The sequence below is a fragment of the Sus scrofa genome, chromosome 9 (genome assembly GCF_054392235.1).
Source record: "Sus scrofa isolate SSC_HxYL_T2T_F1_AM1 chromosome 9, Sscrofa_HxYL_maternal_Yorkshire_Landrace_v2.0, whole genome shotgun sequence".
In the NCBI taxonomy this organism is placed as follows: domain Eukaryota; kingdom Metazoa; phylum Chordata; class Mammalia; order Artiodactyla; family Suidae; genus Sus; species Sus scrofa.
Window position 1 is genome coordinate 13,230,426 of NC_139391.1, and position 26,444 is coordinate 13,256,869.

At 49.2% G+C, this 26,444-nt stretch overlaps 1 protein-coding gene and 1 long non-coding RNA gene across 51 annotated transcripts in view; both read right to left on the minus strand.

Moving 5' to 3' along the window:
• Positions 1–26,444, minus strand: part of TENM4 (teneurin transmembrane protein 4) — a 2,941,714-nt gene that overhangs the window by 156,802 nt on the left and 2,758,468 nt on the right. For all 50 annotated transcript variants that reach the window (XM_084975397.1, XM_084975391.1, XM_084975384.1 and 47 more), the window contains 2 exons: positions 3,116–3,217; positions 1,089–1,283 (listed from right to left, as the gene is read on the minus strand). In XM_084975397.1, the coding sequence (XP_084831523.1) occupies positions 1,089–1,283; positions 3,116–3,217 (297 nt within the window). The remainder of the gene's footprint in view (positions 1–1,088; positions 1,284–3,115; positions 3,218–26,444) is intronic.
• On the minus strand, positions 17,907–24,555 carry LOC146399748 (uncharacterized). Its single transcript, XR_014814801.1, has 3 exons — positions 21,427–24,555; positions 18,970–21,378; positions 17,907–18,748 (listed from the first exon to the last, which is right to left on the minus strand). It is a non-coding gene; the product is annotated as an uncharacterized LOC146399748 (long non-coding RNA).

Consider the following 26,444-nt stretch of genomic DNA (forward strand, 5'->3'; position numbering starts at 1 on the left):
TGGGTGTGCCACTGCCCTCCCTGCCTGAGGTCCCTGTCTGCGGAGTAGAAGTGTTTACTCATCCGGCCTGGTTAGGTTTTCTGGGAAGAGCTGATGTCACTGTGAGTCAGCAGTTCACTTTCTAGCTTCCATCTGCACAGGCCTGTATTCACTTTATGAAGGATGGTGACACATTTATGAGAACCTGAGAGCCTCGAATGTGAACGAACACACACATAGACACACACACATGTGTCTTATAGCAGAAGGCAGCATTTGGAGGCCTATGATAGACTCAAACTTCAAAAATGGAGAGCAGAGGAGCTTAAGGGGGAGGAGAGAGAACGCAGGCTATGGAGCCAGAACGATGGCTCAAACCCAGCTCGGCCATCTACCAGCCATGGGACCTTGGGCAAATCACTGGACTGCTGAACCTCAGCTTTCTCGACTATAAAATAGAGATGATTACCCCTCCCTACTTGGGTTTGAAGTTAAGTGACACCAGGTTTCTAGCACGGAGCCTTGCATATAGTCAGTGCTCCATACACACCGACTTCGCTTCCCCTGACGGAGGAGGACTCTAATTTCCCTGTTCTCTCCCTCTAGGTTAATGACTGTTGCTGCTGGAATCCTGGCTTAGGGGTGGGGATCACAGGGCTGCTCAGGAGGCTTTTGGATGCTGTCGTGACCCTGCCTGCTGGCCTCTAGCTCCAAGCCAGGTGCTGGAGCTGCCTGCCTGCAAGTCTTTTTTTTTTTTCCTTTGTACAGCTGCACCCATGATATATGGAGGTTCCTAGGCTATGGGTCGAATCGGAGCTGTAGCTGCCAACCTACGTCACAGCCACGCAATGCAGGATCCTTAACCCACTGTTCAGGGATCAAATACACATCCTCATGGATATCAGTCAGGTTTGTAACTCGCTAAGCCATGATGGGAACTCCCAAGTCTTTTGCTTTTAAGGGTATGGCCGGGTTTTTTTTGTTTTTTTTTTTTTCTTGGCTGTGGGATCTAAGCTCCCAAACCAGGGACTGAACCTGAGCTGCAGTGGTGAAAGCGCCGAGTCCTAACCATTAGGCCAGCAGGGAGCTTCCCTGCCTGCGAGTCTCACCTTCCTCACAGTTCTCGCCCTTGTAGCCGGGGTTGCAGATGCAGGTGCCCATGATGCAGGTGCCATGGTTGCTGCAGGCCACGTCGATGCACTGGGTGGTGGGCACGTCGCACTCGGCACCCTTCCAGCCGCTGTGGCACAGGCACCTGCCCTTCATGTATTGGCCGTTCCCACTACAGAGCACAGGGCAGGAGGCTGGGGAAAGAGCAGGGAAGCCTGGCATGACTCCACGGCCCGAGTACCCTGCCTACCCCCTCTCCCCGGGGCTTCAAGCACTTTGCCATAATTCCCACGTGGGTCCATCTATCTGCGTCTCTTGCTTTATTGCATTCCATTGAAACATATCTGGAACTGGAGGGGAGGGTGTGCAGGGCAGGGCCTGGGGCACCGGTGCCCACTGAACGCTGCTTTCCTCCGTCCCCCCCCATGTTATTGATGCTGCATGGTGGTTGCCAGGATCCTTAGACAGGAGGCTTCAGTCTGTTCCTTGGGCTCACTGGAAAAGGTGGCAGCTGGGACCCCCCCTGCCCTGCATCCCTCCTCCTGATCGCACTGCATTTTGATCTCCCTTCCTCACGTGCAGCACCACATTCTTTAAACCACAGCCACGCTCAGCTGTCCTTGCCTCTCAGGCTACCAGATGCCACGGCCTCCATCTGAGAGTAGCGGAGCCCAACCTGGCCCCTGAAAGTATTATCTTTCCACTCTGCCACTTGACATAAAGGGTTTTGTGATCATCTCCACGAAGGCCACTACATAAAAATAAATTACACTACATTGTGCTGTAAGGACCTACCAGCGGTAGCGAGATGCAGTAAGGCTGTTTTATACACGACTCTTAACTGGAAGTGCATATGGGATGAGACAGTAATTCTTGCTGGAAGGAATGACTCATCTTTGCACCACCATCCCCCGGTTCCCACCTCCCCTCTTTTCCTTTTAAAGCACTCAGCAGGTAATCGCTGTGCTTCCTCAGGGCTGCCTCTGAGTCTATTTCACGTTAGGAAGAAGAAGCAGAGTCCCCAGTGCAGCCTCACGCCGGGGTGTTTGCAGGGCACGCTTTCTCTGCTTCCGTGGAAAGCAGAAAACATCATCCCTACTCACCGCGACGACCAACTCAAGCACCTGGTCTCAGTTCCAAGGGGTTATCCCGGAGCCTTTCCTGGTCCTCACCCCGTCCGAGCTAAGACCCCTCAGGCTGACAGGTGCTCCCTGCATCTGACCTAGCTCTAGCGTGCTTCGCTTTTTACTGACGGCTTTGTAAGGGTCCACTTCCCTGTCGGTCTCCCAAGCTCTTTGGCTGGGGTCTTGCTCTGTGTTGTCACTTCAGGGTCCAGCATAAGACCGATCGCTAAAGGCGCTAAGCAAATGCCTGCTAGAGGAGGGATGCGGGAGAAGGTGGAGAAGCCAAAGGAAGGGCCTGTTTTAGTTTCCCTAAGGGGAGTGTCAGAGTCTCTGGACTGCAGAGCAGACCCCCCGAGGCATTTTCTTTGTTCGTTTTTCCAGGACAGATGAAAGCCAAACACACAGGGCAGATCATGGGCATCCTGGAGGGGTTACCATGAGCACTGCGCATGCCTGCACAGGAGGCAAGATCGGGCTCCCGCGTGGAGAGGAGCAGCCCCGCCTGCCCCCTGTCCCTCCCCTTGGTGGTCTCGGCCAAGACTCTGTCTGAGCTTTTAGACGGCAGCCCCGAAGCTCAGCTCAGGCCCCTTCACGAGGCCGAAGACAAACCACACTCGCTGAAGATGAATGTCCAAGACACTTAGCAAAGGCCGATCTGTCCTCGAAGGGGACCCAAATAGACGTGGGATGCACTGTGGCTGCCCTTCCTTTCTGACCTCCCCAGCCACGCACCGATGGATGACAGGGCTGGGGCGGCCACCTCGCTCTCAGGACCTCTGAGGACCGGCCCTTGGGAGCCCTTCTCTAGAGGCAGCAGCTGGCCTGGATTCTGCGCTCCCTCTGCGAAGTGGGGTGTGGGGTGGACCTGGGGAGCCCACGTGCCCCACGAGCAGGGGTCTCACCTCTGCCGCAGTCAGGGCCCAGGAAGCCCAGGAAGCAGTGGCAGGTCCCAGAGATGCAGTCGCCGTTGCCATAGCAGTTGCTAGGGCAGTTATCCACCGATTCTGCGGGAAAAAAGAGGAAGAAGGCTGTAAACAGAAGCTTTTGTACCCATCAGAGGGTCCAGGAATCCAGCCTCGGGTTAACCAGGACCCACACACTTGAGCGCGTCGGGCCCAGTCACTGAAAGGAATCAATAAAGTGAAAAATTATAGGTTATATTTACTCTTACCGAGGTACATCTCAACGGACACAAAGAGACATGTTTGGGGAAACGTGTGCCTAAACCCATCTTTAATAAATCAGGTTTGTATCTACAAATGTAATAGAAATTTTTCAGTTTAAAACACTAGGAGAAAAAAACAGTTTAACCCCTTAGTGGTCTTCTTTGGATGCTGGGCTATGGGGTGAATCTTGTGGTCTTGACATTCTTCTGTGTTTTACATTTTCCTCATATTTGGCTGATAATCTGGTAATTCTCTCTCTCTCTCTCTTTTTTCCTTTTTCGAGCCATACTCATGGCATGTGGAAGTTCCTAGGCTAGGGGCTGAAGCAGAGCCTATGCCACAGCCATAGCAGCATGGGATCTGAGCCGCTTCTGTGATCTACACCACAACTCATGGCAACGCCGGATCCTTAACCTACTGAGCAAGGCAAGGGATCAAACCCACATCTTCATGGATCCTAGTCGGGTTCATTACAGCTGAGCCACAGTGGGAACTCCTGTTAATTCATCTTTTCATGAAGCTGCTAGGGATTTGTAAATCCTTAGCCAAGAATCTCAGGACCCTGGCTCTTCCTTCTCCTCCCACTCCCCCCTCCACTTCTCCTCCCTCTCCCCTTCCCCCCTTCTTTCCTCCCCTTCCTCTCTCTCCTCCCCCTTCCTCCTCTCCCCCTCCCCCTCTTTCCACCTCCGCTTCTCCATCCACCAGCCCAGGCCCCAGCATCTCTCAGCGGGGCTAACACCACAGCCACGTGGCTGCCTCTCGACATCGTTTCTCCTTCCCCATCTTGACTCATTCACCCTCCAGCAGCCCGGGTGATGTGTCTCTCTCTCTCAAACAAACCTGATCCTGTCTCTCTCCTACTTAAAACCCTCCCATGGCCTCCCCACCCCCATGTGCCAAAAAAATCCAAGCTCTCTCAGAAGGCATGTGTTTTCCTTCTTACTCCCTTTGCCGCAACCGCATCCCCAGCATCTGCAATCAGTGCCCACCGTGCAGGGATGTTACTCTGACTCTTCCTAGTGTGATTCGTATTGCCTAGGTGGCATGTCAAGCAGATACAGAGTTCCTTTCAGTTCATTCAGATGCCAGTGAAAAATGAATCCACGTTTTGTAGCCCCAGTTAGTAAACCTGTTATCTAGGAGACCTGTTCATGTGGACCAGCCCATTTCTCAGTCATGCTAGACGTGGACCAAAGGAAGACCCACTCTATCCTGAATGCCTGCTTTGTGCCAAGTACTTCCAGGAAAGTCATCTCATTTCACTGTCATCAAATCTTCAAGCATGTATTGATTTTCCTATTTTGCAAACTACAACAGCAGCGACAACAAAACGAGGAGGCTGATAGAAGAAGTGACTTGCTGAAGGCCACAGAGCTATGAAGTCACGGATGCATGATGTGAACCCACGCCTGTGGACTCCAAGCCGAGCCTTCGTCAATGACACTATGCTCTCCGGGCCTCGAAGGAGCTTACTTCTCAGCAGAAGCCAGGAATGCAGGAGGCAGGCCGGTGGGACAGTGAGGCCAGTCCTGGAGACAACAAAGGACCAGCTGGAAGGGAGTGACTTCTAGAACTTTCAGATCGTGACGGAATCCAAGAAGCCATTGAATTCAATGTTCTCATTTGATAGAGAAGGAAAGTGGGGCCCAGAAAAAGGGCAGTGACTTGCCCAAGGTCTCCAATTGAAGTTAAAGCAGAGGAAAGGCTAGTATGGTGAGTAGCGCTAAGGCTCCAACCTGTCATCAGAGCTTGCAAGCACAAGTCATGAAGCTGAGACTAAGGCCTCTGTTAAAGGAGATGTTACCCCGTAAGACAGGAGCATTGCCCAGGGGAAAGGTGCAGCCTAACTGGGAGATTAAGATAACAGCTGTCCTGTTCTATCCCAAGAGATTGGATATAGCTCCCTGTGCTGTACAGTAGGATCTCTTGGCTTATCCATTCTAAATGTAAGAGTCTGCAAGTAAATAACATATATATGTATTATTGGGAGACTTTGCTGTATAGCAGAAATTGGCACAACACTGTAAATCACCTATACTTTAATAAAAATAGTTACTAAGAAAGAAAATTTAAAACATTAAGAAAAAAAAAAGATAGCTGTCACTAGGGCAGCAGCACAGGGCATATGGAGATACTCTGCCTGGAGGGAAGGAGACTTCCTTCTGGGGCCCACCCTTCTAGAATCATGCTGGGTGACCAAAGCAACTTCCTTCTCGTCTCTGGGCCTCACCTTCCTCATATGGGACATGAGAGCGAAAGCAGAGATGTTCCCCAGGACCGCTTCTTACTCTAAAATTCTGTGAGTCTATAATTAAGAGAGTATCTGTGTAGAAGAGAAATCCAGACAAAGGCGTCAAAGCCTCACACCCAGGATATCACTTAGAGCCCATGCAGCAGCTGCGGATAAGGAGCAAAACCAGCAGAGGAGGGCTTCTTGGAGGAGGTGAGCTTGAAGAATGGCTTGAGGATGGATAGATGGGGGAAAGCACAGGGAAGGTTGAGGGGCTCATGGTATGGTACACTTTCCAGGAAGGTCTTTCCCAGTTGTCTGCCATTATCAACTTGGAAAGGACTTCAAACATTGGGGAAAGGAGCCCACATGTAAGCTTCCCTTTGGGAGTGGGTAGGAAATTCCCCTCGCCTGGTGTCCCTCTGCTAGCCAGAGCCGTGTCCTAGGCTAACACACGATTAGGAACAAGAGGGTCCAGCCCAGCCTGTGTCCTCATCTCCAGAAGCCTGAAGCAGAGTGTGGCTCATGAACCAGGGCCCTGAGCTTCTTGGCTCTCCACTGGCTTTGCCTGGAAGAATCCATACACCTTTAAGTTCCTCAAGCCCCTCTGTTGGGAGTGGCTTCCTAAACAGTGATTTTATAAAGAATAACTTAGGATATTTCCTTTTGAATATTCTTATAAAAATAAGAATTTTGAGTTAAGTTTAAGGCAAGCTTATTTCAAGTCAAACTATAGGCTAAGGGTACACCTGGACAGTGGGGTCTCACTTGCAGTCTTGCAGAAAGAGTACAGCTCAGACGGACAGAAGGCCTGGCTTCCAGCTCCTGCTGTGCCACTGAGGGGCTCTGGCCTTGACCATATCACCTGTTCTTTCTGCCCCTGTTTTCTCATCCTCATGCTCACTCTTCATCCTTCTCTGCAAGGCCCTGCCTATTCCTTCTTGCGAATCCAGCTCACATGTCACCTTCTCCGTCACCTCATTTCTTAAACAGACTAAGTTACTCCTGGGACTTTTTCTTTCATTCCTATCAAAATAGTCGACACTGCTGACCGGGAACTCCTTGAGGACAGAAACCGAGTTTCCTCGCTTCTTGCCCTGGTATCCAGTCTTCAGGAGGATCTCTCTCAACGTTTGCAGCTGTCACTGGAAGATTCAGCCATATGATGTCAGTGATCCCTCCGAGGTCTAAAATGCTTCTCAAACCCAAGGGTATACGATCCGTCTCCTAAGGCAATTACCATAATTACCAGCTGTGTTTTTCACAGGATTCGTTGCAGGTAAATGCCACATACTTTCCAGATTTTTATTTATGAAGGCTGTAAGATACAAACCTGTATTCCACAGCCCCAAAGCCTTTATTTTTTTGTCTTTTTTTTTTTGGTGGTGGGGGGGGTGTACCACCCATGGCATATGGAGGTTCTCAGGCTAGGGGTCTAATCAGAGCTGTAGTTGCTGGCCTACGCGACAGCCACAGCCACAGGATTTGAGCCGTGTCTGCGACCCCCACCATGGCTCAGGCAATGTGGGATCCTTAACCCACTGAGTGAGGCGAGGGATCAAACCTGCATCCTCATGGATGCTAGTCAGATTTGTTTCCCCTGAGCCACAACAGGAACTCCCCAAAAGCCTTTATAGTGAAAAAGGGAGGAAAATGTGTTTTCTGTGATATTTTCTGTATTGTGTTGGTTGCTAAATCTGACAGCTAGAAGGGTGTTTGCTACAAAACTTGCCCCAGGCTGTTGGTGTCAGAGAAGGCAGTTGTAGGAGACACAGAATCATTTCTACGATAGCAGCCAGGAAATAGAAGGGAGACATTTGGAGGATATTTCCTTGTGATAAATTGTTTAGGTACCTAGTTTTTCTTCGCCTTGGAAAGATTTCAACCACTTGGGGTCCACTTGGGATCCTACAAATAGCAAGTCTCCATTGACCAGGTATCTCTTTGTTAAACGCTACTGCAGAAGTGACACTCTCTGGCTTGGAAGAAGTGTGAACTTTATTGCATAAACATGTTGTTATGTTTCCAATTAGTGTCTGGTGAATTTCTCGCCCCCTCCCCTCATCCTTCTTTCCTGCCCTGCTCATGGTCATGGTCAAACTGCAGCTGTCTTCGTTTAGCAGAAGGTGTACTTAAGATCCGCTCAGCCCTGAATTAAAAATGCAGCTGCCTGGGAAGACCTGATTTTCATAACTGGATGTATGGTCGGTTGGAAAACAGGGGGCTTTCCTCCATTTTTCTATCACAAGAGTGGGTCCTGCCAGGAAATCTGATTTTCAGGAACTTGTTTTTCCTTCCATTAATACTGGAATGAAGAGTTTAAATGGTTCCTTGGCTCATGCGCCGGACATGTGTTCTGAGTGGGCGTGTTCTCTGGATGTGAACAAAATATGGCTTGGAATTCAAAGGGGCTTCTGCAGAAGGAAGAAAAGCCAACAGCGCTCCTTGGTGGACCCGGCCTGGGAGACAGGACACCACAGAGGCCTCGGTGAACCCACGGCTGTGCCTCATGCTGTCTGGTCCACCACCCTTGCCCAGAAATAAACCGTCAGCACGGCCACGGCAAGGTGAAAGACCATCACCTTTGCTGACCACGTCCTCCTGAGTCCGAGGGTGATGCCTGGGGAGCCCTGCCTTCATTCAGCAGCTTCTGCTTTTCTTTGTTGAAACTCTGAAGCCTCATTTTTGTAGGAAATAAGGAGACACCACAGAGGAAAACCCTGCCCAGAAGAGCCCGGCTGCCTGCTGGACCTATTTCTTTTTCTTTCTTTTTTGTCCAATTTATTGACACATTCTTTTTTTGTTTGTTTTGTTTTTTCTAGGGTCGCACCCAAGGCACATGGAGGTTCCCAGGCCAGAGGTCCAATCGGAGCTATAGCCGCTGGCCTACGTCACAGCCACAGCAATGCGGGATCCCAGCCGCATCTGTGACCTACACCACAGCTCATGGCAACACCACATCCTTAACCCACTGTGAGAGGCCAGGGATCAAACCCACAACCTCATGGTTCCTAGTCGGATTCGTTAACTGCTGAGCCACAACGGGAACTCCAACACATTCTTTATTGACCTCCTTCCCTTCCTTGGCACGCTTTTTTTTTTTTTTCCACCATACCTGGCTTACATGGTTCTGTCAGTTTTCTACCATACAACAAGATGACCCAGTCACACATACATATATCCATTCTTTTTCTCACATTATCATGCTTCATCATAAGTGACTAGATGTAGTTCCCTGTGCTATACAGCAGGATCTCATTGCTTATCCATTCCAAAGGCAATAGCTAGCATCTATTAACCCCAAATTCCCCGTCCATCACACTCCCTCCTCCTCCCCCTTGGCAACCCCAAGTCTATTCTCCAAGTCCATGATTTTCTTTTCTGTAGAAAGGTTCCCTTGTGCCCTTGGACCCCTGTTTCACAGGGGCAGGTATACAAGAAGATGGAGGGAGGCTTTTCTCCTCCATCAGCTCACCCTGGTGTGGGCACACCTGCTCTGAGCTGGCAAACCTTTGCAGTGATTGGAGCCTGGTGTTGGATTCCAGCACCAAAGACAGAAGGAACCGGCTGCAAGTGAGGTCGGAGCCTACTCGCCATCCTTGTCTCTCTTTTCCTGCCTACCCAGCATTTATTCCCCCTCCTGGGACCTCCTCCATGTCTTGTTTGCCTGTGATGTGTCCCAGCTAACAAAAGCCTGTGTTTCTTACCCACCGCTCCTTCCTCGGCATCTCTTGTCTCTTCTAAGTTGTCAAAAGGGATGTCAGCAATGCTCTGGACATGACTGGCCAAAGAGCCCAGGTCTCTCTATTGCCCAAGAGAGATGCACTCTCTGATGGCTCCTTTTGACTTCTCTCTAGGAGCAAGGATGCTAATGCTTCAGGCAAGAAGGAAGGAACACGGACTCAATAGCCAGATGGATGGGTGGACACATCACCTTGACTACAATTGATGAAATTTACACTCTAGGTTACATCTATCACATCCTCTTTGATCCTGAAGGCAGGGTTGGGGGTGGGTTTATTACTGACCACCCAAAGAACTGGGAAACAAACTAGATAGCACAGCTGGGTGCTCATTCTATAGTGACTCCAACAGAGATGTTCTCGTTCCCTTAAATGGAACTGTGAAAGGTCTATCCTATATTCTAATTTATTCCTTATAATTATGAGAAAGAGGTACCTTTGCCACCATGTCACAGTCTTGGATGGAGACTGAGAGCTGAAGTCACTTTCTCAAGGTCACACAGCAAATGACAGGTAAACCAAGTTCCATGTGACCCACAATTTGTGGTAATACGGCCTGGACCAAAGTAGGGGCTTTGAGCCCTTTGGATAAGTCGTCTCTAAATATCAGTTTCCTCATCTGTGAAATGGGCTTAATAATAATACTCACTGCAGAGGGCTTGTTGTGAAGAGTAAACAGTGTGACGCTGTGCAAATAAAGAGGTTTGCCAGGACTTGGCAGAACTGGTATTTTGGTTTTAAGGAGGGGTCACACATGTCTTCCATTTATGAACCAAAACCACAGAGTAACTTGGCCTAATGAATCCAAACAAGTCAATGTGGGTTACTGGGGGTAAACACACATGCACACAGAAAACACACAGAAACTCCCCACCGTAAAAAACAGAAAGCCAACTAGCAATGGGCTGAGCACAAAGAAGGCGGGGTGTTTGGGTAGATTTCCTCCTGTGGAAAAGCACTGTCAAAGCGAATGAAACCTGTTGTCTCCCAGAAGCCCAAACGCAGGCCACTCATGCCAACATCTGAAAGAACTTTTCTCCCTGTGCACTCCAGATGGGCGCTGGGCAGGTGCCAGGTGCTGCAAAGCTGTTCTATGGCCTGCAAGGTGTCAGTCCCTGTAGGTGCCCCAGCTTTCTTTGCAGATGATGGCATTCAAAGGGCTTCAGTCTGCAGCGGTCGAGGTCCAGGCAACGACAAAAATTTGACAGGGCCCCTGACAGCCTGGGCTTGAAGCCAATTCAGTGCTGGCATTTGAACTGGGAGATCTGTTTTCAATCCTACCCAGAAGTCTACCGGCCACTACGAAGAGCAGTTCCAAGGAGGAGGGTCTAGGAAAAGAGTTGCTTCCTTGATTATATGTGGAGTCCTAGTTCTTCGTTAATTATGTATTTGGGAGCAAAACAAAGCTTACTATTGAGACTGTGGGCTCCCTGAGGACAAGCATTATGTCTGGTTCTCCAAAGGGTCCTCCGTGACGTCTGTTGTATTTTGAGAAATTGTGCAGGAGGCTTACAAGGTGGAAATGCAGGGGAGAGGTCAGGGCAGTGGGCGTGGCACGACACTCAAGAGGACAGCTGGTGACCAAGCTATGGTCCCTGCCCTACATTTTTAGACGTGCAATGCCTAGAAGAATGCAGGGAGTGATAAAGAAGTTCAGCTCTTGCCTTGCACTCTCAGACCGGGTCTGGGGCTCAGTTGTTCCCATGTGCGAACCACACTGAAGAGACTGGTGAGGCAAGCTGGAGCGTACTCACCAAAGGGTAACCAGAGGCTTAAGAGAACCTGAAACCACACTTCGAAGAAACACTTCTTGGGGGAATTGGGAAGTGAGCTTGCTAAAGGCGTAGGACGCCTGTTTAAAAATATCTAAAGGGCTCTTCAGTGAAATAAGGCTTAGACTTCATGTTTTGTGGCCCCAATGGCTTGATTTAGGTCCAATGAGGAAGGACTATCGTCCTTGGGCAATGCAGTTGGTTCAAAAGAAGAAAGTTGACAAGCATCAGGGGAGAACACCATTTAGGATGTTGGGCTATACTTTGATGATGGATCTGCGTTGGCCCAAACACTGTAAACTTCTCGAGGGCAGGAAATGTGACATTCATCTCTGAATCTCCAGTATATACATCCTCCTTGACTCAAAGTAGGTATTAAATGAGAGTCTGGTAGGTGAGGGACCAAAGAACAGACTAGGCCACCTACAAGGTCACACATTTTCAGTCACCGATGTACTGAAGGAGAGAAACAATTAATGACTGGTGGGATACTGCAGGGGATTAAAGACAGACAGTCTGGCATGTTCCAAATCTGGTTTCTCCCGATCCTACGAGTCACATTACAAGGAAACATGCCTGGACTATTTCAAGAAGCTTGGTTTCTTTATTTGCAAAACAGAAGCAGACTCACAGACATAGAAAACAAACCAATGGTTACCAAGGGGGAAAGGGGGTGTATAAACGAGGAATCTGGGTTACCAGATACACACTACGATACATAAAATAGATAAACAGCAAGGACCTACTGTATAGCACAGGGAACTATACTCAGTATCTTATAATAACCTATAATAGAAAAGACTCAGAAAAAGTCAAAATGTCAAATATAGTATATACACGACTGAGTCACTTTTCTGTATACCGGAAACACTAAAGAAACTACACTTCAGTAAAAAAAAGAAAAGAAAAGAGGATTCTGGGCCGACTCTTGCCATCAGCTTCTTAGGTGACCTTAACCACATCTCTTCTCTCAGGAACTTTCTTTTCTTCCTTTTTTTTTTTTTTTTTTTTTTGGTCTTTTTGCCATTTTCTTGGGCCGCTTCTGTGGCCTATGGAGGTTCCCAGGCTAGGGGTCTAATCAGAGCTGTAGCCACTGGCCTACACCACAGCCACAGCAACTCAGGATCCAAGCCGCGTCTGCGACCTACACCACAGCTCACGGCAACACCGGATCCTTAACCCACTGAGCAAGGGCAGAAATCGAACCCGCAACCTCATGGTTCCTAGTCGGATTCGTCAGCCACTGAGCCACGACGGGAACTCTAGGAACTTTCTTTTCATCTACAAATGCATTAATTTTTTTTTTTCAGTAAATATTTACTAAGCATCTCCTCTCAGGAAGTGTTCTGGTGCAGGGAATGGCTCAGACGATCTTTTAGGTCTAACATCCTGTGACCTAACCAATCACATCAAATTGTCACTACTTAGAAAACGGTACCACCAAATGAAACAGGTGAGAAAAGAAATTATCGTCATGTTTATGGCTTGAGGGAGGGAGAGGAAATTTGCTCTTTTAAGAGAAGACTCCAACTTTTCAAACCTCCCTGCTGTCCTCATGTAACTGGCCTCACATTATAATCTCTCCTGCGAGAGGGGTCAGCAAGGTGCTGCAGCTGAGGGCCCAGGGAGAGGAACACAGAGCAGGTGCCTCACCAGCTGCCTCTGGCGAAGGGCTCCCACCTCTCCTCCTGGGGCTGCTGGCAGCAGCAGATGCCAGACTCCCCACAGTTGGCTCTGGTTTGGCTGCTTTGCCCAGAGAACTCTGCACGCGTGGAATCTGCTGCTGTGCCCAGGCAGCACGTGCCGTCGAGGTGACTGAGACACATGGCAAGTGGTGCTGAGACTGACCAGTGCCATGCCATTCCACCGCACAGGGCCTTCTAAACAGGGGTGTGTGCTCTCATGCTTGGATACACTTTTCCTTCCTTCATAGATTTATCCATCCTTCACCCACACCTCCTTCTGAGGAGCAAGGCTCTGCCCCCAGTTCCTGCCTGAGCAGTAGGCACAGGTGAACCAGATGTCTGGTGGCAGTTGATGGGACCAGGATCCAAGAAACATCACTTCATACGCTGCCCAGCGTTCTAGGACATAGGCTGGTGCACAGATCTGGGTAATCAGAGTTCCACTCTAGCGTTTGAACTCAAATGTGCCCAGGGTATGAGGCAGCTGGGGATGAGAGCAGAACCAAAAGACATGACAGAAAGACAGGGACTGGGGAGGTTTTCCTGCCCAGGTACAGGCCTATGTTCAGAGGAGCAGAGGGAGCCAGCCTGAACCCCGGGAGAGGTGAACAGACCCGAAGACTGGAGAGAAGCACAAGGCCGCACTGCCCAGGAGAAGAATGAGGGGGACCTCGGAGGGCCTTTCTCAGTGCCTCGTTTAGTCTGAAGCCACATGAACCTTTGGGGGACTACTTCGCTGCCACACCTGTCTTTCTTTGAGGTGGCCTGAGTGTGTTTTTGCCCCTGGCAACTGAAAGAGCCCTGGCATATTCATTCACCTTGGACCTTATCAGCTCTACCTGATAGTTATCAGGCTTTGACAGTAACTGGGAAGTGCCGGACCTGATGTTTTTAAAGCATTTCTGCACACAGTTGCATGCACTTTTCTTTGATCCTTACAATTGCTCTGAGTGTAGGAAGGGTGGGTGCTATTTGTTATCAGGCTTTGACAGTAACTGGGAAGTGCCGGACCTGATGTTTTTAAAGCATTTCTGCACACAGTTGCATGCACTTTTCTTTGATCCTTACAATTGCTCTGAGTATAGGAAGGGTGGGTGCTATTTGTTATTCCCCATTTCATAGATGGGAACACAAGGCACAGACGACGTGTTCACGTTCCGGCAGCTAACAAGCGCCAGGGCTGGTATTTAAAATCTTGATTTCTCCTCCCACCTAATCGAAGGATTCCTCCGCGACACCACAACGGCCAATCCAAGAAGAAAACAGGCTGCTCCCCCTCCTTTTCCCTCCAGTCTCTGTCAGTTACAGAGTAAGGACAACACCAAGGATGCTGGCAGGGCTAGGAAATTCCCAGTGGTACTTATTTTGCTTTTGTTAATTGGAATTGGTTTGAAAACATGCCTGCCAGCATTCAAACCTCAAAGCGTGGCTCCTGGCACTCATCCTGTATCGTCCTTGGACAATATTATTGCTCCATCCCTTGCTCACTGATGGCTCATTCATGCACACAAGTCTCTGTCGGTTCCTCTGTGCTGATGGCCATCAGGAGGACCCAGAGTGTGGTCCTCGTTCCCAAGGTGCAGCAGAAAGGCTCCTTTGGAGCCTCTGGAGTCAGGCAGGGCTGCCTCTAGGTGTCAACTCTGTTACTTCTAAGGGTGAGACTAAGAGAAAGTCACTGAGTCCCAGTTTACTCATTTGTGGAATGAGAAAACCATGTGCCTTACACACCTGTGCAGATGAAATAAAGCCACTGTGTGTGTGTGTGTGTGTGTGTGTGTGTGTGAACACACACCTGGTACAAGGAAGGTGCTCAGGAAATGTTGCTTCCTCCTATCCCTAGCATAGTGTTTTTCAAACTTTGTCTTGTTGTCAATTCCCTTAAGGGGCTGGTTAAAACAGGAATGGCTGGGTCCCGCCTCCAGAGTTTCCGATTTAATGGGTCTAGGGTTGGGGGCTCAGGCGATATTGATCGCCTTGGTCTGAGTACCAGTTGGAGAACCACGAGTCTGGTTGAAAGACTGACACTTTACACACAGGTTTCTAAAAACAAGCTAGAGGGGACAGAAAGAGCTAAACTATGCAAGAGTGCAAGAGAACTGGTGGACCCCTTCCAAAGTGGGGGGGCTGGATCCTCCAGGAGGTAGTGCTGGAATAGCTCTTAAAGACGAGGCAGCCTGTTGACATGCAAAGCAGTCCTGGGCTACATGGGGGCCGAGTGAGAGCCAGATCCAGAATAATCATCTTTGTTGCTCCCACTCAGTGACCTGCTGATCATCATGCCAACTTCATGTCAAATCTGTCTTTGGAACAAATTATTTCAGAAAGCAGTTGTTTAAAAGCTCAACTTGGCTGCTGGCTAGAGGGGTCCATCAAATGAGCATCACTTCGTGGTGAATTATTCTGTGAGCACAGACAACGGAGGAACGGAAGAAGGCTTTGAGGAGGTGGGGGTGGCGGGAACTGCTAATGAGTCTCCGATCTTTTATTCAGGCTTTTGTCACCAAGCGCAACATGGATTACAAACCACCCAGAAAAACCAACCCCTCTGCCCCTCTTTTCAAGACAAGACAGTCAGGTCTGATCACACACAGAACTGTGTAAAGATGACCGAGGAGTTCCTGCCGTGGCGCAGTGGTTAACGAATCCGACTAGGAACCATGAGGTTGCGGGTTGGATCCCTGGCCTCGCTCAGCGGGTTAAGGATCCAGTGTTGCCGTGAGCTGTGGTGTAGGTTGCAGACGCGGCTTGGATCCTGCATGGCTGTGGCTCTGGTGGAGGCCAGTGGCTACAGCTTCAAACGGACCCCTAGCCTGGGAACCTCCATATACCGCAGGTGCGGCCTTGAAAAGACAAAAAAGACAAGAAAAGAATAAAAAAATAAAAATAAAGATGACTGAGATACCTGCAGGTTACAAAGGCCAATGGCAATGTCGGGTTGGCATCACTTCTGGCCTGAGGCACCACGTCACCTGCCAAGGGTACTTCCGCCTCCAGCCTTGTCCCGTCAGCCTGTCCTCTGCCTGTAGACCACAGCTGTCACCCTGAAATTGAGTCTCTTCAGGCCACCAACCAGGCCAGAGTTCCTTAGCATCTAGAGTCAATACTGCAAACCGGAGGTTTATGGACCCTTGTTCACATGGTGTTTTTAAAAAATTTTGAATTAGTTGCCAGAATTTTTTCAAAAAGGGAAGTTCATAGAAAACTCTGAATGGTGGCTTTTCTTGAAACATTAGAAGATCCCGCGTGACAGTGGTGGCTTCTCATTTAGGAGCAGCCCAGTACTGGGACTGTCCAGCCTCAACCTGCAGTTTCTGCACAAAGCATCTGAACACAGGACCTCAGCCTGGAGCAGCACTTCCAAACATCACTTCTTATGGCCTCACACCACTTGTCCTGTTATTCACTTAGTATTTTTGAACTCATTCATTTTCTTAAAACAATTTATTTAAAAAAGAAATTCAAAATAGTTTGGTATACCTAAGTACATTGTTCTAGTTTACTAAAATAACATTTTTTTTTTTTTTTTTCTGTGCCAGGCACATCAAGTTCCCCATCCAGGGACTGAACCCAAGCCACAGCAGCGACCTGAGCTGCTGCAGGACAATGCTGGATCCTTAACCTGCGACACCACAAGAGAACTCCAAAACACATTTTTTTTTGTTTTTTGGTTTTTTTTTTTAGGGCCACACCCCCAGCATATGGAAGTTCCCAGGCTAGGGGCTGAATCAGAGCTGTAGTGGCCGGCCTACACCACAGCCACAGCAACGCAGGATCTGAGCCTAGTCTGTGACCTATACCACAGCTCACGGCCGGATCCTTGACCCCCTGAACAAGGCCAGGGATCGAACCTGCATCTGCTTGGACCCTAGTCGGGATCGTTAAGCACTGAGCCACGAAGGGAACTCCGTAAAACACGATTTTTGACGTGGAGCCTGTATGATATAAAATAACCTCAAGAATTATACTTTAGGGAGTACTGGAGAGGAGAAAGCCCAAATTTTGGAGCCAGGAGTTTAAGGCTCCAACTTCCGTTTCCAAGCTACCTTCTTTGCCACAAGGGGTCCTCTCTGTGCTGCTGCCAAATTGTTCCCATCCCCCTCCTCAACTCACACGCCCTTGGCCGTGCCGTGATTGCGTCAATGCTGGTGACCTCACCTGCACAGCCTTCCTCTCACCCCCTTACACTTGCTCAGGTTTCACCTGACCTTCAAGACTCAGGCTATTTATTTATTTATTTATTCCTTATTTTTATGGCCACACCCATGATATATGGGAATTCCAGGCCAGGAGTCAACTTGGAGCTGCAGCTAAGGTCTACACCACAGCCACAGCCATGCTGGATCCTTAACCCACTGAGCGAGGCCGGGGATTAAACTCATCTCATCATGGACACTAGCCGAGTTCTTGACCTGCTAAGCTACAACAGGAACTCCAAATAGTTTACTTTTTATTTTTTAAATGTTTTTCTTTTTATGGCCACATCCATACCATACGAAAGTTCCCGGGCCAGGGACTGAATCCAATCTGCAGCTGCCATGCTGGATCCTTTAACCCACTGTGCCAGGCTGGGGACTGAACGTGTGCCTCCCCAGGGACCAGAGCTGCTGCAGCTGGATTCTTAACTCACTGCACCACAGCAGGAACTCCGGCCCGATTTAAACACCGTCTCTTTCATGAAGCCTGCCCAGATTCCTCCTAGCGAGACAGGTCTCGCCCTCTCTCATCGGAATCTAAACGGCAATCTGCTTCTACCCTTCGCTTGTCGACTGCTGCCGTCTACCTTGCTGTCTAGTCCCTTATGAGCATGGCTCCTTTCCTCCAGCAGGCGACAAGTGCCTGGAGAGAAGATCCATTTCCCATCCCTTCCTTGTCCCTGTCTCCCCCAGGGACCAGCACGCTGCCTTGTCGAGAGTGGCTGTTCACTCAGCACCTGCTAAATATCGAATGACCAAGGGCCACGTGGGTTTGATTTCATGCTCTCTGGTGTGTTCAGCTTCAAGTCCTAAGGCTGGGCTCCTTCTGTGGGGCCTGGACTGTTTATTTCTTTGCTGATTGCTGCTGCTGCTGCTTTTTTTCGTTTGTTTTCAACCTTCATTCTTATAAATATTTTCTAGACATGCGGCTTCACTCTCACTGCTCTTCCTCTGGGCCTGTTTCATTTAGCCAGACGCAATATTGGTCTCTCTGCCCCCCACACAACACTCATCACTGCTCGGGGAACACGCAGCCGTAAAACTCTGCCAGGCCCCTTTCTTCTCTCCAGCGAAAGCTGTCAAGACGGTGCCTGTGAATTACGTCCTCGAATTACTTCCGCCAGGACACAACGCAATAAAATGATTAACAAGATGGATACGTTCTCAGACTCTGGTGGATCTTTCTTTACCGTCATTATAATGCATGTCGGTCAGTCGTGTGATGATTTGGACGGTATTTCTTTCTTATTTATCCAGTGGGTAGCACTCAGCGTAATAACTTGGGTCTCTGTCTCTGGGCCAGAGGCCAAGTTGGACTTTTTGCCTGACACCAAATCCTATTAGTGATCATGGTAATGTAATTACATGTTCAAGTTAAATATTTTATGGCTGCTCCAGCCACCTAGGCATTATCACGCCCTCAGCCTCTAGGCAGAAACGGCCCAGTGGCCAAAGCGAAAGCTACATATCTTGCAAGGAACTGAAAAACAGTTGCTGCCGTGGAAAGTTTATGGAACCTTTTGGCTGCCTCTGATCCTCTGGCGGCAGCAGCAGGACTTGAAGGCACCGTTGTACTGCGTTATTAGACAAATGTTAGCCCCTGTCTGGGCTTGACGTGGAGGGGAAGTCTGTTAGTTGCCTAACCAATGAAAAGCTGGCCAGGCCAGGCCAGGCCAGGCTAGGCTGTCTTCCTGCCAGAGCACTAGATCACAAGCCCTGGGGCTTGGCCCACCTTCCCCCCAGGTCCTAGGTTCCTTCCACTTGGCCAGTGGGTTGGCGTGTGAGCACCAGCCCAGATGTGGTCAGCGGGGCCCCGCCTCCCGGGCAATCTCTAACCCCTTAATTCCTCGGGGTTGGATCCTACCTCTGGCATAATTTGACTTCATCTGTCTGGAGTTCCCTGACCCAGGAGAGCACGAGCCATGCAATCAGACAACCTAAATACGACTTCCAGTTCCAACTCTCACCAGCTGTACAACGCTGGGACAACCGTTTAGGGTCTCTGAACCCTGGTTTCCTGGCTCACCTGAATCCTAGTGGGGTGAGGGGTAAGTGAGATAACCCATGGAAAGCAATTGGCGGGGCTGGCAGTAAACGTCTCAACAGCGGTAGGGAAAATGAAACTAAGTCAAAATGAGCCAAACAAAGCAAACCCATCTGGGGCCAGGCCGAGCCAGAGATGGTGCAGGGTACCAGAGGGTGCACAGACTTTAGAAGGCGGTCCCCGGCGTTCTCATCTCACTCTACTACCTGTGCCTGTAGGTATGTGCACCTTACGACAACAGGACAAGAAGAGGGAAGCTGGCTCTCAGCTCGGGAAAGCAGCGAGCAGCACGCCAACGCCGTCTCGACACCGGCTTCTGTTATTAGGACACAACTGAGTCCACACAGATTCGGTGTCTTGCACCCGCGTGACACACTGTAACATACAGGACGTGCCCACGTGGAGGTACCACAGGCTGGATTCTCTCTTCCTTTCAGCTCTTACCTCTAAGATGTGGACATGATACAGACATCACTCCCTCTTTTAATGAGAGACGAGTTGTAAGGGTCTTGCCTCGCCTAGAAACTTCCCTGGGACATTTCCCACGAACCCCTTCATTCTGGCTACCCCCTCACTTCTTCCCTCTGTGACCTCTCACCCTGAGCACCTGGCCGGGCCCACAACACAGGAGGCCTGTCCTGTGGACGGGCCCTGAGGCATCGCTATAGCCATGGGGTGGGCCCAGGGGCCAAAGGCAGGGCTGGAACGTAGGATGCGCAGCAGAACGGAGGCTGAAGGATGCCCGTCATGGAGGACCAGAGGGGCGCCCACAGTCCCAGCTGGAGGCCTGAAGGGGTGTTACTTCAGGCAAATCAAAGGGTCCAAAGCTGTCGGTATATCTCTCGTCTGAAGAGCCTTTTGAGACCGATAACAAGCCTGCCTGGAACTACAGGTCTGGGCCGAGAGCTCTGACTGCCCCCCAAAAATGTCTTCATCCAGACACTCATTCTGTTAACACGCCTCTGCTCCCGGATGCAGCCTCAAAGGAGAAGTTAAAGAAAAGACTAAGAGAGCCCGCTTAGGCCTGGAGAGTGCTGCAGGGCCATGTCATTTCATTCTGCCAAGCCCAAGGGGCATCATTCCCTTCCTCCCGGTCCCCAGCCGGCGGGCTGCAGAACGGGGACAGCAACCCGCTCCCTCCCTCAGACACGCAGCTGGCTGCACCTCCAGTGGCTTCTCATCCTGGATGTGGGTTCCTGGTTCCGTGGCTCTCCCCTCCCTTCCCTCCCATTCAAATCCTCCCGTGCCTTCGTGGTCCTCGCTGGCCTGCGGTGGCCCTCACCCTGGCCTTCTCAAAATTCCCTCGACGTTTCCCTCGGCCCAGTGCAGGAACCCTGTCTACTGTCAGTCATGCGACCAGAGCTCTGGGAGGCTCTGAAAGGCCAAGGACTCCAGACTCCACTGCCTTTGTCTCCCCCAGGGAGCAGCACAGGGCTTTGCTTTAAAACAAAAAAATGCAACAAGATATGTATTTTCAACTGATTTGACGTTTATCAGAATTAGTTGAGTTGGGCATAAAAAGGTCAAACCTCAAGTTGGACAACCATGTGACGTCCGTGAAAACGATAAACATGAAAGTAGAATACAGAGTAACAGTAAAGTTCATTTCTATTGTGCACTTAAGGGGGGGGTCTGCTCTGTGTATGTTACCTCCTTTAACCCCATAACAAAGTCGGGCTGCTGCTGCTGCTGCTGCTATGCTGAAGATGATTATTTTTGGCTCTTTTTTTTAGGGCTGCACCCGTAGCACATGGAGGTTCCCAGGCTAGGGGTTGAATCGGCCTACACCACAACCACAGCAATGCCGGATCCGAGCTTCATCTGCGACCTATACCACAGCTCATGGCAACGCTGGATTCTTAACCCACGGAATGAGGCCAAGGATCGAACTCGCAAGCTCACGGTTCCTAGTTGGATTCACTTCCGCTGAGCCACGATGGGACCTTCTGGGCTGATTATTGCTCTCATTTCCCGATTTGTTGTCTTGGTCACATTTGGCTAAGGCTGCACTGCTGTGAGAGGAGGTGCAGGAATCTGAACCCAGGTGTCAGGCTCCAGAACTTATTCTCCCAACCTTGACATGGTATGGGAGGGTCGCCGCATTGTCTGCCTCTTTCAATCCCCACGGCACCCTTACCTTGGATTCCTCTGGCTTAGAAAGAACAAACTCCTTACTGAAGTGAAACAGTTCCACACTTCTTTGGATATGATGCTAGAAGAGGAACTTCCTCTCAAATAAGCCATCCAAGTGGGACTGGGCTAAGGGGGGGGGGGGGACGTCACTGGAACCCAGCTGGTCTCGAGAAAGTTCCTATTGCTGCCTCCAATGGCACTTTTTTTCTTTCTACACATCCACCCATCTGGGGCTTCTCTCATTCACTGAATCCTTGGCACTTTTTTTCTGCCTTACACTCTGTAGCTTTATTATTATCATTATTATTTACTCTTTAGGGCTGCACCCACAGCATATGGAGCTTCCTTCCCAGGCTAGGGGTCAAATCGGAGCTATAGCTGCTGGCCTCCATCACAGGATCCAAGCCGTGTCTGAGACCTACACCACAGTCACGGCAACGCTGGATCCTCAACCCACTGAGCGAGGCCAGGGATTGAACCTGCAACCTCATGGTGACTAGTTGGATTCATTTCTGCTGTGCCACAATGGGAACTCCTATATTTTTTTAATCAACATAATGTATGTACATAGTTTAAAAAGTCAAACAACATTATAAAGCTTACAACGAAAACCAGCCCAACCTGCATCTCTCCATGCCGTCTCCCGGACAACTGTTCTCAACTCGTTTGGCTGTTTCTTCTAGAATTTACTCCCGTATTTCTAAAAGCTGTGCTTCTACAGCTATTACGGACTTAAAGGCGACATTATCTACCACTTCTGTCCAATAAAATCTAAAGGAAAAGCATCATTTCTTGCTTTAGTTTCCAGTGCTCTTGTTGATGACTCCGCTCATACCAGGCAGCAGAACTAAAATCCCTCTGAAATAGGGTTTTCCACATGGTCAAACTCACTGGGTGATTGTTGGGTCCACTGTTTAATTTCTGCTTGGAGCGCCCCCTCCTGGAGCCCCTGCCCTTTTGTGGTCCGCTCTGTGAGGGTTCTAGGCTTTCTACACATCCACCCATCTGGGGCTTCTCTCATTCACTGAATCCTTTGCTTCCTAGACACCGCCTCCGCTTCTTGGTTTACTTTATCTTTTTGGTGGAGTGCGCTTTCTAGAAGCCTCTAGAGGAAAGGCGGAGGGGAGGTATGCTTTTAGAACTGCGCATGGCTGCCAATACCTTTATGCTAGCCCGACACCTGGCTGGTGCTTTGACTGACTGTATGAGCCAAGGGAGGCAGCCCAGGGGTCTAGCAGCTTCTGCCCGCAGATCCCAGGGACCTGTGCGCAGGTGCATTCCGGCTCCACGCCTCCCTCTCGTCATCTGCACTGCCTGGAGCCTCGCTCCTGAGGATTCCCGGGGCTCTGCTCCTCGCTGCCATCTCCATCAGCAGATGCTCAGTACTCCGCTTCCTCCATGCTGCTAACTCAACCCACTGTTTTCTGAAAGTCCACTGACATCGCTGGATGGCTCCTGTCCCTCTTGATTTCTTTGGTTTGTCCCTGCGTGCTTGTTCCTGTTCCCTTGTTTGAAGCCACAGCCCTCATCATGGTGGGGCTCCAGGAGGGACGAAGGGGAACATTCGAACCCCAGCTCCTCTCGACAGCACTGGAGACAGCCTTCTCGGCCCTCCTTCCTGAAGCACTCTCTCCCCACAGCTCAGCAAACAGTCCACGTTCTGATATTTCTGCCACTCTAGTCACTCATCTCCACTCTTCTTTCTTTTTCTTTTTTGGCTGCACCTATGCTGCTTACGCCACAGCCACAGCAATGCTGGATCCGAGCTGCATCTGCCACCTCCAATGCAGCTTGTGGCAACGCCAGATCCTTAACCCACCGAGCGAGGCCAGGGATTGAACCCGCATCCTCAAGGACACACTATGTTGGGTTCTTAACCTGTTGAGCCACCAGAGGAACTCCCCTTACTCTCCTGTACTGGCTCTGCCTCTACTCACTAAATGCGGGTGGTCCTCGGGCATCTGTCTTAAATCCCCCTCCCTTCCCATCAGTGGCCACTCACCTCGCTCTCCCTATGTGGTTTTTTGAGGTCGTAGCTTAGACGCCATGCCCTCAAAATTCACCTTCCCTGACCCCACCCCTTTTAGGTTAGCCTCCCTCAGTATGAGCTCCCCACGACCTTAACCCATCATGTGCCATTACTGATCAATGCCCTTCTCCCTGCAGTCTGAGAGACTCACCAGGGCAGGGCCCTGTGTGCTGTGTTCATACCCATTACCACCGCCCAAGCAGAGGGCACGACACCCAGAAGGGATGGAAGAAACACACCCTGGATGAACTCGGGCTTGCAAGGATCAATGGATGAATGGATCAATCAGTCAAACAGGAGAAGTGGATTCAAACCCAGGCTTGGCTATATACACGCTGTGTGACTTGGGGCCACGAAAAGAGTTTTTAGGAAAGAGCCTTAACTTCTGAAACTCAGCTGCTGCTTCTATTAAATAAGGACAATAATCCGAGTGTCATCCTACCTCCCTGGATTGTAAAGATCCGAGTAAGCATGGAAAAACTGTGCGCCATTGTGCTAAGTAACAGCCCTACAGGACATAAAGGATTATTACTGTCAGGGTAAATTCTTGTCTGCTTTAGGTGTGGGAGCATGCAGGAAACAGAAGAGCAGGCTCGGGTTTCAAATCTCAGAGTTCTTTAGGATACACTTTCTTTCTTAAAGGGAATCCCTCTACGCCTCCTCTACCTGGAGGCATTCAGGATGGAGGGACCACCTGGGGTCTTGTCTTTCACCTCAAGCAAAGCTGATTTAGAAAGCAAGGTATGCCTTCACGGGTAGTGGCTTTAATGTTAACTATTCTTTAAAAAGCAGAAACAGAAAACAATGAAACTATTTACGCACACACAGGTGTGTAACAGAGAGCTGAAGAAACATGTGTCCTAGGACCGCAGCACCTAGAAATGACAGTGGCCTCAGATTTGGGTTCAACTCCGACCCTTTTCTGACGCTCTAGATTCGCCCATTTTATCACTTGTACCAACGGGGGAAAGGAGGAAACTATTAGAAAACCCCAGGTCTTACAGGCTATAAGGGACTCAAAAGTCTCCTCTTTCACAGCCTCCATTGGTTAGTGTCCTGAAACCTAGGCATTAGGTTCAGTTTAAAAGGGTACCCGATTTGGGAGTTCCTGTTGTGGCTCAGCGGAAACGAATCCGACTAGTATCCATGAGGATGCAGGTTCCATCCCTGGATTAAGGATCCGGCGTTGCCATGCGTTGTGGTGGAGGTCGCAGACGTGGCTCGGATCTGGTGTTGCTGTGGCTGTGGTGTAGGTCAGCAGCTATAGCTCCCATTCAACCCTTAGCCTGGGAACTTCCATATGCTGCAGGTGGGGCTCTAAACAGCAAAAAAAAAAAAAAAAAAAAAGGGTACCAGACTCTAATGGGCCAGCCTGACAAACGCCCTACCCAGCGCTCTCTAAATTCTCTAAATGTCACTTTGGTTCCACATCAGGAAGGGGGAAGGGTGAGACAGCAGTGGTCTCAGAGTTGAAAGACTTGAGTTCAAGTTCAAATTCTGCTTAGAATTAGGCAAATTACATTGTTACTAACAGATGCGTTCGTAATGTAAACATAACTTCTCAGTTCTACTTCCGGGGCTGAAAATTATAAGCATTTTTCCACGTTTCATTCATACTCTTGATAATTTTAATAGCTGAATAATACTCATTATTCATTAAGCGAGTACTGCATAATTTGCTTACATGCTTTCTTATTATTAGACTGTGGATTTTTTCCAAATTTTCACAATTGTAAACAATGCTGAGATAAGCAAGCAACTCTCTTCAGGTATTGGTTTATTTCTTTCATAAAGACTCTCGGAAGTTGAAAATATGACCATTTTTATGATTTAATGGCAATGCCAATTTGCTCTCCCAAAGAGTTGTACTGATTTACAAGTAATATATGTGGGTTTGGTTTCACTGCGGTCCTTTTGGGACTAGATACTAACTTGTGTGTGGGGGCTCTAATTTATTAGGCAAAAAAAGATCTACAATTATGTTAATTTGTACTCCTTAGATTGCTAATGAGTTAAACATATTTTAAGTATGTCTATAACATATTATATATTTTTGGAAGATTTTCTGCATGAGCTTTAGCCATCCATCTACGAGATCAAAATTATTTTCATAGCACACACACTTTTTTTTTTTGGCTGTGCCTGCAGTATGTGGAAGTTCCCAGGCGCCAGGGATCGAACCTGAGCCGCAGCAGTGACCCAAGCTGCTGCAGTGACGACACCGAATCCTTAACCTGCTGTGCTGCAGGAGAACTCCCATAGCACACACCCTTTAATATAATATAGATATTAACGGTTCCTGGGTTTCTCATTTTTACTAGCAAGTATTTTCCCAGTCTACCATTCTTCTTATTTTGAGGGGTCTTGTGAGACATATGGAAGTTTTACATTTTTAATGTGAACATTCGCAAGTCTTTTTTTCTTTGTGATTTCTGCAATGACGTCTAAGCTCCGAAGTCCTTCTCTAAGCCAAAGACAGGCAAATATTGGGTCTTATCCTCTTTTAGTCTGACTTTCAAATATTTACCTCTTTAATACATCTGGAATTTATTTTGGCATATGGTGTGAGGTGAGGCCTGAATCTGAGAGTGAAAACTCAAATTCCTCCAGGGACCAGGCAGGTAAGGGACAGGCGTGAGACAGGTCAGGCGGGAGAAGAAGGATGAGGTGGAGATTGGGCTGAATTACAGAGGACCTGAGGGACAGAGGCTTGTGCTGGCAGGAATTCTGATCTTCTAACTTTTCTTTTTTTTCTTTTTTTTTTTTTTTGGCTTTTGGTCTTTTCAGGGCCACACCCTGGCCTATGGAGGTTCCCAGGCTAGGGGTCGAATCGGAGCTGTAGCCACTGGCCTACAGCACAGCCACAGCAACGAGGGATCCAAGCCACGTCTGCAACCCACATCACAGCTCACAGCAACTCTGGATTCTTAACCCACTGAGTGAGGCCAGGGATCGAACCCGCCATCTCATGGTTCCTAGTCGGATTCATTTCCACTGTGCCACGATGGGAACTCCTTGATCTTCTAACTTTTCAAGTTAAGCCATAAACCTACACTTTTATGGGAAATTATCCCTTTTTTAAATATTGAGCCAACACCCCAGGCTAAAAATCCTCCTCTGTGTTTACTGACCACATCCATATCTCTGAATGCCACTGTGTAGCCTCTGGTTTAAGCTGGTGCTTTTCCAAGTTATTTCAGCAACATTTTCTGTTTGTGTGTTTCTTTTGAAGACTG